Source organism: Gymnogyps californianus, chromosome 5 (assembly GCF_018139145.2).
Source record: "Gymnogyps californianus isolate 813 chromosome 5, ASM1813914v2, whole genome shotgun sequence".
In the NCBI taxonomy this organism is placed as follows: Eukaryota; Metazoa; Chordata; class Aves; order Accipitriformes; family Cathartidae; genus Gymnogyps; species Gymnogyps californianus.
In genome coordinates, this window is record NC_059475.1 from 22098023 (window position 1) to 22111139 (window position 13117).

Sequence of the window (13117 nt, forward strand, 5' to 3'; positions counted from 1 at the left end):
GACTAGGAAGCCACACACTGACAAGCAGCCCAGCTGTTTTCCTCCAGACCCTGGCAAGAGGTGGATGTAAATGAGAGCAGGAGAGGCTCGATGGCATTAGCTTTGCTATGTGATCATCATTCTTTCCCACAGCAGGAACAGACTGCTGGGAGCTGAACCACTTTGGAGGACAGCTAGTGTTGGTCAGGACGCTCTGAAGGAAATGCTTTCCGGGGGCGGCGTGTGTTTACATGGGCCATGACTGAGGGAGCTGGTGTCCCCCCATGGCTAGCATGTTTGCTTGTCTTCTTTGTTGCCCCTCTGAACTTTTACTTTTTGGAGCTGGCTGGCTCTGTGTTTAGGTGAAAAAAGAGTGTGGTTGCAATTTTTACAACCAGCAATTAGAAGGGGACGAACAAGGAAAGCCAAGAGTGCTAAGGTTTGGGTTGAAAATTTTTTTTTTTTAAGCAAGACTCTCAAAGCAGAGAACAAATACATGCAAACACTGCAGCAGATCCTGTACAGGAAAGGGCAAGGAAATCACTGTGATAAAAAGGTGTTCACAGTGATGGCAGTGTTTTCTGGAATAAGGAGACTCTTGGACCTTGAAGAACAAGGGTGCTCTGAACAGCACTGCTCTGCTTGGTCATGCCTGTCACCGCAGGCTCAGCAACAAGTGGGTGAGGCTTTAGGCAGGGGTCTCAGAGGTACCTCCGAGCTCTACGTTATCACAGGCACTTTAGCCAGCAAGGCTAAGATACTAACAGCCAGCTCCACAAAGGTGCCCATGTCATGGTGATTTCAGTAGCTAAAAGAGCAAATAAGTCCCCAAATGTCACTTAGGAACTTGCCTTCAGTATATCAGATACAAGTCCTGGAGAGGTAACAAGGATTATTCCCCAAAAGTGCCCCCTAGCATTGCAGTAGCTTCCATTCAGGTTGCTAGCAAGGGAGGATTTTGGATAAACTATCTCTGCCCTCACTCACTTGTGTTTCAAAAGAGAGGAAACTCTCACCCTCCTTCATGCCTCTTGTGATGCCCCAGGACACATTCTCCCAGCTCCATGCCCAGCTCCAGCCACAGCTCATGCAGAAATGCTGGGACAGACAATCCACCACAAAGATTTTTGGCCTTAATTTATCCCCCATGAAAGAGTTCTGGAAGTTCAAATCTCCTCTCATTGTTGCATTTTGCCAGTCCTCACATTAATCTTGGAAATGTCAAAGGAAATCATAACAAGAGCAGCTGATCAGCCAGCCCCAGGTACCAGAGACAGTAGATTTCCAGTCCTGCTCTCTGGGCCTCTTCGCTTTTGCAGTGGTTCCACCAGCTAGGAATAATTACACAAAACTATGATGTAATCCCTACTGAAATTCAAATCTTTTCATTCCCTTCCAGCCAATTGGAACTCAGCCCTGATGTTTTCCAGCTCCCTGCTTCTGTGAATGAGACCGTATCCATGTGAAAATATCTTGGATCACCCACTGTGATTTATTCATCCGGAGGCAATTTGGAGGTTGTTGCTTACAATTAGCCACTTGATCTTTATCAGCATTATTCTTAGCCCTTAGAAAGCTGTGTCTCTGGATACAACCTTTCCGGTACTTGGATGGCCTATTTAATCATAGAACTGGACCTGTTTGTGCATGAGATACTGGAGTGAGTGAAATCCTAACGATCCTCAACATTCACTTTTTCTATCAGTGGCTAGAACTAACATTTAGAATAGGTTCCCCAATGTGTCCGTTGGAAAACATCACAATATCACACTGCAGAGGAGAGCACTATCTGCTCAGGGGTAAGACTGTAGGGCAACAGAGAAGCTGATATGCTCTTTATTATACCGAATTACAAGGAAAGTAAATCATCTTGAGGTGTTTCATTTTGGAGATGTCAGATTTCCAGCTAAACAGGGACAAGCCCAGACAATGCTGGATGAGAAAGACACTCTAAAGAAATGCATGTTGCTTTGAAACAATGTTTGTGAATGTGCATTTACTGTAACAGGAAAACACCATTTAATGATATAGGTTCACCCTAGCTGACAGAATAGTTTATTCAGGCTTTTGCAGGGATCTGAGCTGGATTTCAGACAGAAAGGAAGATCTGGCATTGCCTGTTTAAGAAAAAGAGATGGAAATTACCAAGTGTCAAGATGAGAGTGTAGGGAAAAAGAAAATGAAGGGCACTAAAAAGCAGGAGGGTACTAAGGAAGTAGCAGGGCAATTTGGTTGGCTGTGAAATGCAGTTCCTGAGCTCTTGAAGAAACCAAAGAGGAGTATGGGAGCTGTAAGAAAGAGCAAGCGGGATACTGTCTGGTCGTTTGTGTCATCATTCCTACCGCCTGGGGCCATTCTGCCTTGGCAGTGTTTTGTATCAGCTGCAAACAGCGTGCAAGACAGTGAAATCATGCCCATGAGCGCAACAAAGGGAAGTGCGTAAGGTAGCTTGCCTCAGAGATGTTTGAGTGTAAAATCCTCAAGGAGGAACGAAGCCTTTGAATGAACTTCGGGGGAAAAGAACGAAACTGTCAGCATTTAAGCATGCTGGTTATTACAGCAAACTTTCAAAGTAGTTTTAAGGTTACCCCAAAGCACTGCAAGAACATGCAGTCTGTATGCTTGCACCCCAGAAGCTATGAACAGTGTATCAGTAGTCTTCAGAGAGGACAAGGAGTGGTTAGAGGCAGAGACCCCAAATCTATAATCCACTCCAGGCCCTTCTCTCATTTCTTCTAGCTCCAAAGAAACCAAAAGATACATCTCCTCCCCCTCAGCTAGGAGGCAGAAAACATTTCCATCAGCAACTTATAACTGTATACCAGCCCCATGTCGTCTGTGACCTTTGCAAAAGGTGGGGGTGAGCCTAAAGTGTGCCAGTGGTGCAGACTGTTTTTTTGGCCTGCATGCAGTTATTCTGTGCTGAAGAGCTGATTTATGCCATACATTAGAGCAGACCTGTCAGGAAGAGTTAGTCTCCTAAGTGATTCAGTGATGAAATGACAGGGAAAAGTATCTTTGTCCCATCTAGCATAGCAAGAATACCTGGAACGTAGCTTGGTCCAACCCGTCCTCCTGCAACACTGAGTCATCCTTCCACATGGCAAGTCATACCAGGGAGAATCCTGTAGATGGTTTTATCTCTAAGGCATCTTAGCAGACTGAGGAAAAAGCTCAGGATTGTTTTGGGATGGGGCAACTGGAGATACCCTGTGAATCCATTTAATGTGGTTTAGAAATACACCTCTTTTCGTATGGCAGGCCTATCCTTGAATGGATTATGTTAACAAAGAGATAATTTCTGATTTATTTAGATGATAGCAATGCCTGGGGCTATGCTCTGGGCAGAATACCATGGGTTTTTACCAGACATGTTTCACTTTCTGAAAAACTAAAAAAACTGGCTAGTTAATAGACACTGAGAAAATAACAAAGGGATAAGAGGAGTTGTCAATAACACAGATGTCCTGTCTCTTTTAGCCTTGCTGTCAGCTACACTTACTCACTGGAGTTTCAAAACACTATAAAAATATTATGAAATCAAACACTGCTAAATGGTATGAGCAACTTCCTCCCAGAGACTGCATGACTTTCCCAATCCAACAGTCATATTGACAGAGCTGAAGGAAAGAGCAGTCCTAGGGACCAGTTTTCTGCAGGCTGATTCACAGGCAGCAGTTGTTTCGTGATTGCTTCAGATGTTTGTAGCAATTTCCATCCTCAGCCATCAACCTCATTTTTCTCTTAGGTGTTTCTGTCCTCCTATGGAGCATCTTGGCTGTTTGTATAACAGGAGCTGAACAGCTTTAGCTTATCGCTTAGTGAATTAAGACAACCCAAAATTGATGTTAGGTAACCTTAAAGCAGGAGACATAATGTTTGGTGGTTTGGCAGTTGCTGTGTGAACAGTTCCAGCATCCTTCTAACCAAGGGAGAAATCTCCAGGAAATATACTGAAGTGAAAACTGGGAGCAGAAATCTCTACCTCCATCTCAAGCCAAGCCCTTCAAATTCACGTGCTAGTCACTAAACAATACAGATCTTGCCTTGTAAACACATGATTCTTCTGAAAAAGTGTATACTGTGGGGCAGTATGGGGCAGCAAGGATAACATCCTAGCAAACATCTAGCCAGCATCACAATGTTCTTCTGATCAGCTCAGGAGAACAAAAGAGGGCATTATCCCACCAGAATTGAACTCTGAAGGTGACTTATTAAAAACCTCTCTGAGGACTGCAGTACTATTATCTTACCTGGCTTTGCAGAGACATGTGGGTCAATGAAGCTTCCTGTATGACTGCACGGGCCATGTCTTCACTGCAGGATTATCTCACCCTGTCTGGACTAACTGTCCTTCTGAACAGTCTTGCCCATAAATAGCAGTTTAACCAAGTAACAGTGCTTAAGGCACAAGTAGCAATACTACGTTGCCTCTCAGAGGGAGTCCCAGGAAGGTTCTGGAGAACAAGCCACCTCTGAAAGCATCCTGCCTGTGTTCACACTACAGGGTTGCTGTATGACAGGCTAAAGGTTGGTGCCGGTTTAAGCTTTAGCCTGTAACCCCTAATGGGTCTGCAAAACCTGAGAACTGCCACATTCCAGTGAAAGGGTTTTGTTAGTGTGTGGGTCTCAAGGCAGGTGAACCCTTGGATTGTGATACCGAAAAAAGGCCACTAGCCTTTACTCCTTAGCAGCTCCAGGTACATATGTGCTTTGGCAGCAGCAGGACTTGGGTTCTTATCTCCCACCCTATACTCGCAAGCCTATATGGAGGACAGTAGAAATGTGATGGAGAAAGAGTGGCATTAATCTCATCTCTTTGACATAGCCACCAAAAAAGCCACCTTGACACAAGTGGGGAAGAACTCTGTCCCTTTAAAAAAGCTGTAATAAGCTATTTTCCACTGGAAAAAATAAGCAAAACCCAACAAACAACAACAAAAAAAAAACCAATGGCAGGGCTAGGAGTAGGGAAATTAAGAGCTGTATTTCGTTTTGGAACATTTTCCCTAACTGGAATAGGACTGATTTCCAGGCCAGAATGGCGAGAAAGGGCTCAGGGGCATTTGGTTATACCTGAAGTTCTCCACTGTAATCATGCAGAGTAGGCATGGTCTAACACATGTGGGCTGCAAATGGGACAATATATACCAGTGATTATAGACAGGGATTATGGCACTCCTTGAAAGCTATTGCTGAGAATCTTTCTGGCAAAATTTTAAAAAACTCCAAGTGTTCCCTTAGAAGACTCTGCATTACATGTCCATGGTCAGGTAAGAAAACTAGGTTTAATGTCCAGAACCTTTCCCCAGTGCCTCATCCTAGACTCTGCTGGGATTAAAACTCTGTCTAGCCTACACCAAGCACTGACAGCTGGGCTCATTTCTCCCGTAGCAGAACAAGGCAGGTGGTGGGGGAGTGTTAATGCTTTCTCCCTATTTTAAATATCAGCAGTCAGTCTGTTAAGGGTGAGGGCATCCCTAAGAACCAGCCCAAGAAGGATGGAAGGGGATTATATAAGCAGTGGGCAAGGACCTGAAAGCTATATTCAGAGGCCTGTTGGAACATAGTAAGGCCAGCCCTACCAACATCAAAGGCTACAGTAAGGAGTTAGTTTATACAGCTTAGTCAGTTAGATTAGACCCTTCATTAGGATGCAGAACAAACCTCTTCTTCTTGGCAGACAGGAGCAAGAAACAGAATAAAAATGGAAATCGGATCTGAGCCCTGAATTCCCCATTCAGCATGAGTTCCTCTTATTTGTGCAGGAACTCTAGTTCGCCTAGCTTTGTTTGAAATAAAGGTAACAGGAAATTTCAGGGCAGGATGAGGTCAAGGTCTCTTGCTTTGGGGCCCGCAAGTCCTGGGAGGACTCTTGAGTCAGAACACCCCGTCCTAGGAGGAGGACAAGCGGAGGGGGAGAGCATTTACCATGGGGTACCAGCAGTACCGTCTCTCTACAGCTGCATCTTCAGCAGGCAAACTCAACACTGAGACTTTGGAAAAGACCTTTCTTAGTCTGAGTTGAACAAGTAGCTGTACAGAGTCATTGACAGTCTGATACTTGAGTGGATGCTTTTTAGCATGCAGAGCACCAGGATGAGGCCACTAGTCAGTTTGTTACTTTTTCCCTAACATGCATCTTTTGAGGAAGTTGCTGCTCTGTTTCAGGGTATTGCAGGCTAAGAGAAGAAGATGATCTGGTTTGGGGTTTTTTTTTAATGCCTCTGATTGCAGGATTATTTGCATTAAAATCCACAGAGGTCAGACAGAAAAGCCTGAGTTTGACCTCAATCATGTCAGCACGGCTAAGGGGTCACTGGTAGGGATATGCAGGTATACTGCAAATTCAGTTTAAGATCAGAAAGAAGTCCAAGTATTTAAAATAGGAATTAGCTTTCTCTACTTACTGTATCATCATAACAAAGCATGCTTGTGTGTAAGAAGGTATTTGTTGCTGGTCTCTAGGACTTGTCTTTATTGTGTTTTAGGGCAGAAGAAAGAAGGACAGATCTCACTCTACTGATTAGCATTTGTTTTACAATTTCATACAGATTTTTTTTTAAAACAGTCTCTGGAGTGAAATCAGACATATTTAGGTAAAATATTTCTTGCCCTGAAACAGGACTGATTGAAATATTAACAGCTGCTAGAAAGATACATGCCTGCATTTCACTTTATGCTGTTGAAGCCTTTAAATCATTATATTAGCCCCTCAAATTGTAAACAAAAAGACAATCTCCTGGCTGCCACAGTAGAAGAGAAAAGACACTGCTAGTTATAAGCAACCTGTGCCTTTAATTATTTTACTAATATTGCAAATTGTAACTGACAGAGCAATTAGGGTTGAATATTACCCCAGGAAAGCAGCTTGACCAATGTTGATCATCCTGTTAAATAGATGGAATTTAGTTTAACAGAGGAAAGAAAAAATAGGTTCCTTGTGGTTTATCCTATTAAGATGATTTCCATAATTCCAATAGTGATTCCCACATCTTTAAAACTAAACTTGGTAACAGACAAAAAGACACAGCTGCATTGGGATGGTGAGGGACTTAGAAGATTTCTGATTCTGTCATGAAATGTCCATTGCTGAATTTGTTTAATTTGGCCTTAACTTATTGCTCAATGAGATAATCCCACGGTCTCCCTTCCTCTGAAGTATGTCCCTTGGATTTCTTTAAAACCTTTGTATCTCTCTGGGTACCTTCTGTTGCACCACCTCAAATCTTCTACATGCACTTAACATTAAGGGGCTCTAACTTTCTTCTCTCTTATACCTATTTTTCATCAACATATATCCATTGATTTTAATGGGATTGCACCTGACTTGCTCCAAGAAAACCAGACTGAAAGAATCAGCCTCATCATAGAGTCCAAAGTCATATTCAATATTCCAAAAGTGACCATTTTATGATTGTTTTCTGCAGAAATAAATTTATCTCCCTTGGCTCCACCTCACAAGACAGCACTGTTGCTGCAAGACCTAACAGACAGAAAGATTCTGAGCATGACAAGATCCCCCTTTAACACTTAAACTGCAATGCCATTCAGGAAACTACATGACTAATTTTTAAAGAATTACAGCCACAGATATTTTTTCCAGTTCTTCCTTTGCTCTTAAAAAACAAATCAAACTTTAATTTTCTGCCTTTTTCCCCCCGTACACTGGAAAATACTTAGGATGTGTTTTGGCAAAACTGAAGGAAATATCTTAAGAAAAAACTTTTTTGAAGCCAGAGAGAACAGAGATTTGCTATGATGTTTTCCCACTGTGAGGTTTGCTATTCACATACAAGAAAAAATGTCAACCTTTATCTATGTTATGGAAGACAGCAATATAGGTGCTGGAAAAAATATTTCCTAGCATAAGCAAAAGGCAAGCATACAGCCACAAACATCATAAAGTAACAGTATTTTATCCATCTAAACTGTTCTTTCACAAATCAAACTACAGCATTGCTGTCAAGTTAAAAATCTTACTGTATATATTTTTAAGTGTCTCCTCCCTTTTATTCTGTTACTACCTATACCCTTCATTGTTTACAATAAGACTGAAGTCTCATTCCATTGTTTTTTGACTACCTCCTCTGTTTGCTCTGTGTGTTGTATGGGTGAAATTTCTACACTGGAATTACAAAAGAAAACTAGTAAAAGAATGTGAGCTTCATTTCTTGCCTTGACTGTAGTGTAGAGCCTGCCAAAACTAGGGTTGAGGTTTGCTGGAAATTTCATTAATTTGAAATTTAGGTTGGTTCTGAACCAGACAGGAATTTTTTCAGTTTTTTAACTCTCTCCTAAAGACAGGAACGGAACTAATGTTGCAGTTGCAAAGAGCTAGGGAGTTTCCAGTCCCTAAATGACCTGCTAAACAACTACTCACAGGAAAGAGGCTGTTAGCAGAAGAGCTAGCCACATTAGCCCTGAGGTCAGGAACCCTCAATTTTCAGCAATCCCTTCCCTACGGAAAACATACCAGGAATCTGTGCAATCTGGCAGAATGTGGCATGCTGTTCAGAACCAAAACTTTTTCAGGCTTATAGAAAATGTAAAACTACCTCTCCTCTGGTCTGCTGAGAGAAAAGTCAAGTCTTATGAGCTACTTCTGGATCTGTAGAGAGCGAAAGGTCTTTTATCTCAAAATGATCCGTGCAAGGAGGTACCATGTCACTATGATTTAACTCCCCTGATGAAGTAAAAGCAATTCCAGGAGAGAAATCCACTCCTGACAATGGCACGTGTGGGGAAAAGATTTTGAAGTCGTGAGGTTTGGTGTATATTGGCTGCTCTGACATAGAATTGAAAACTCTGCAAGCCGGCAAGGCATTGTGTGCCTTACAGCCAGAGTAATGCCACAGCAGGGCACAGTAAGCCATGCTTTCTGTCTTGGGCCAAATATATCCCAAGTGGATTTCACTAGTATCACTGAAATCCTCCAGGGTCAGCTGGAGCTTTAGCTCAGTGACTTTAAATATTGCACAATGCTTCTTTCAGCTAGTAGAGATGATATAGCCTTTATCATAGCATATATTGCACAATTCTTACTACTCCTTGCTCTTTCAAGCCCTGTTAGATGACATTTGCTCAAGCATGAAGAATTAAATCACTAGAACAGAAAATTGATTTGAACTCATTTGAACCCAGTTATTTTACAATTCTCTTGGCAGGACAAAATCAGGTGTATGACTATACATACAGTGAGGACCACCAACACAGACATGGACAGAATCTACCCTTTTTCATTTGTTTTGTTCCCAAGCCTCTGTCATTCATGGTGCCAGAAGTCTACCTTTCAGGTGGCTGTGAGGGAAGATAAACTTCCTAGGGCTGACTCTGGCTACAGCATCAAGCGCAGGGCTCAGTTGGAGTATATGCTTTTAGAGAGAAAAGCTAATCCACAGAGTGGAAAATAGCAGGCAGGTATATCTCTATCTGATAAGACTAGTCCATTACAAGATTTCTTGTGTGCTGTTTCCGAGCTCCAATTCTGTTTTACCTTTTTACATATAGATATAAAGCTCCAGAACTATTTAGTGGAAATCTTCATAAACTGCAAGCAACACGTCTTAAAAAATGCCACAAAAAGCTCAGTGCATGCTCTGGCACTGTGACTGACCTAACCTACATATCATGACACTCCTAACAATTAATGGCCTGCATCAGTGACAACCCTGGAGGCTGGTCATACACACAGTGTCTGTACTTACAGTTTTCACAGCGATTCCCTGTATAGCCAGCCAGACAGGCACAATGGTAGGTACCGCTTTTGTCTAGAATGCACGTTCCATCATGAAGACATGGAGATGAAGAACAAGCTATAAAAGAAAAGCAAGAATGTTCATGGTCTCTTATGAGATGGAGGTCCTATCTATTTTTCCTCATGATGGTTGTGTCTTGGGGTAAATTACATATTCTGGTTAAAAGTTAGGAAGACACAATAAAGGGCCTAACGCATGTCAAAAAACCTTCTGCTCTTCTTTCTTACTTACTAGAGAGGGGATCTTATAGGGATGGGCAGTTCTTTTCCCAGCATTCATCACTTTTACCATTTTCCTGTAACTGTAGTCAAGTGGTGAGAAAGGTTTGTGGAAGAAAAATAATTTACAGCAAGCTCCAACAGTGTTTAAAGCTTAGCCTAAATTAAAGAAGTTTAATATCAACCTACACTTCTCCTGCCATTCATCCCAGAGTTTAGGGATAAGTTCTGGGATCCATGGTTCTGGAGGGTTTTTTGGGTCTTGGATCTTGTCACCCCAGACTTTGGGAGTTGCTTTGCCCCTGAGGAGCTCTTCTTTGGTGTTGCGTTCAGAAAGCTCTGAATGGTAACAATGACCCTAAGTCTGCTAGGTATGCTCTTGCACACCACAAATCTAGCAGTGATACACATCAAACTGTACACATTAGCATAAATTAATATCAGACTGTGTAACTGCACCATTTAATATCAGCAAATTTCACTATGCAATAACACACACTTTTTTTTGTGCCTGCTCTAAGGTAAGATGAGTGAGTAGAACATAATTTACTCTCAAAAATACAAAGAAATCATTTCCACTTAGATTATTTTCCAAACTGAGTGTGGGTTTTAGCAGACAGAAAGTAGAGCCAAAATCTCAAGATTTAGATCCAGTTTAAGATTCAAGTAATTCCAACACCTGAGGAATTCGGGATCTGATGCCCTGCTTCAAGTTCATCTTAATAAAACAAGACTCTGCAGCAAAGTTCACATCTGGATCCATACCAGAAGTTGAGTTCAGTTTCAGCTCACATATTGACTACAAAACATATTCCTTGCCATCTTAAAGAATTATCCAAGCATGCTTGATAACTTACAGATTAAACTTTGAAATCATAATTGCTAGAAAGATTTGCATTCTAATTCATTTACAGATCATCTTTGTCCTTCCATGCTAAATACACTGATTACTTCAGTTATAACAGAAATATGAATTTTTGTACCAGCCATTGAGTGTTGCAACCATGAGCAACCCGCCCTGGGGGACCTATGGTGAGGTTGTGTACTATTACATTTAAAGTATTCTCTCTGCTGCAGTCCAGAATAACAGATATCAGAATCAGTAGTTTTCCTTGCAAAGACTTCACTTGAAGCATAATCTTTGAGTCTCTTATATCCAGATGGCAAGAGACAAGAAATATATAGATGCCACATATGGATTTCTCTGGAGGTTTCATGTGGTGATGTAATAGCAATTCATACATGGCTGGGCAATGAATATCTTCCAGGTCTCATTGAAGACTAAGGTCTGACTAAGGACAGTAATTCATTCGTTAAAAGGAATATATATGTGGCAATTGTACTGTATCCAACTAATGTAAAATATCACTGAGAAAGGGAAGGAGAAGCAGAAGAGCCTGGACAAACTGGTATTTTGTAGTCACTGGTTTGAAGCCAGTGAACTTTCGGCTTTGTCCTTGCCCCAGCTTTGTCTCATGATTCTGTAAAAGTAAGCATGTCAGGTGAACAAGGATAAGTGCTAGATACTGTCCTTGGAAATGCCTGATACTCAAGAGCACTAAATATTTTTCTTTTTAAAAGAGTCTTGATTTCCTGGCTTCAGTCAAACAACATGGGACAGTACTACAAAAGGTTAAAGCCCCTATGTTGTGTCAAAGATCACTAGCTTGGGGGTACAGAAAGTAAAGTGTTACTGAAATTCAGTAACAGGCTTTCATCTAACCAGATCCAGCATATGTCTAATCTCTAAGAGACCCTGATGCCTCCTTATCTGGCCCCCCCATCCTTCTTATCTGAAGTATGTTGAATGATTTGTAGTCACTCATGCCAATTACTGCTTCCCATTTGACACTTGGCATGGGATGGGACCTAACACCTGCTTCCAGACCAGGCAGCGCAGCAGGTTGTGTGATTCATCCTTTGATAACTACACATGCAGTGACCTTTCCTAAGGGATATAGGCTTTGCAGCTTATTTTGTATCAATCAAAACCTCTCTGGCAGTTGAACCAGTGACCTCTGTGCAGTCAGTGCCACTGCTTCAGCAAGCTATGACTTATAAGCCAGCACAGAGCTCAGAGGAAGGGAAGACAGAAAGAGAAGGAATTCAGTTCTGACAGCACAAGATGCTTCTTCAGTCCTCTCTATTACACCACTAAGGTGCTGGGGACATCAGATCACCTCCATGGCCTGGTCCACATCCTGTAAGCACAAGTGCTGCTGCTGCTCTCACCTGCAGCACAGGGAATTGCTCTAGCAAGCCCTGTGCAATCTGTTCTGGGGACCTCGGCTTTTTCACAGTGCTGTGCACAGAGGGAAATTTCAGGAGAAATCTTTCAGCTTGCAATGTGCTGCCAGAGCTTGCGATCCTGTGCTGCTCCCGCTTTCAAGTCTATGCTGCCCCATGCATGCTGTATTCTTCCCCTAAACTGTCCTGCTGGCCAGGTTAATGCTTCACATAAAAAGACACTGGGAGTGTTTTAAAAGCGTTTCACTGCAGCTACATATTAGGCCAGAACAGCCTCATAATAAAGTGCACAATTAGACCTCTTCACAAACTCTTAAGAAGCCCTTTGCAACATGCTCTGTGTGGATTACCACACTTGCAGCCACTCAGAATAACTGCCACTAAAAATGGGGTGGAAATAAAGCGCTCAACAGTATTCGAATACCAAGTGTTCCCTGCTGGGCAGAGAAAACAGAAGCAATTCAGCTTGCACCATATGGAAAATGTTAGTTCTCTGAGTGCAGGCAGCCCTTATGCAACATAGCCCACACTACATTCATTTGTTCTATATCACCTCCCTGCTGTAAGCCCAAGTGAACTATCAATAGCTAACTGCACCTGCTATGTTACTAACAGGTACTAAAGGTAACATTTGAAGAACAGGGCAGGCTAAGAAATGGCATAGGCACTGCATCCAGCGGTATGCACATTTCGGATTGCTAGTTACACCCCTGATCATTGTTAAGAGCTGATCCACTGTAGATTTGTGTATTTATATAAGGATTATATAAACTAACTAAACTTCCTGAGCCAGATATACCCTGGATGACCTCATGAAATGTGGGTCACCAGGGTGTGCGGAAAGCAAGTTAGGGTGAGTCATAGATCCTGCAGGGTTTATCTATGGCAAAGCAGTACACTCTGATTAGCCTACTG

At 42.2% G+C, this 13117-nt stretch overlaps 1 protein-coding gene across 2 annotated transcripts in view; it reads right to left on the bottom strand.

The window, feature by feature from the left end:
- PAMR1 (peptidase domain containing associated with muscle regeneration 1) overlaps nucleotides 1–13117 on the bottom strand; it is a 66469-nt gene that overhangs the window by 26057 nt on the left and 27295 nt on the right. For both annotated transcript variants that reach the window (XM_050898160.1, XM_050898159.1), the window contains exon 6: nucleotides 9687–9794. In XM_050898160.1, coding sequence (XP_050754117.1) covers nucleotides 9687–9794 — 108 coding nt within the window. The remainder of the gene's footprint in view (nucleotides 1–9686; nucleotides 9795–13117) is intronic.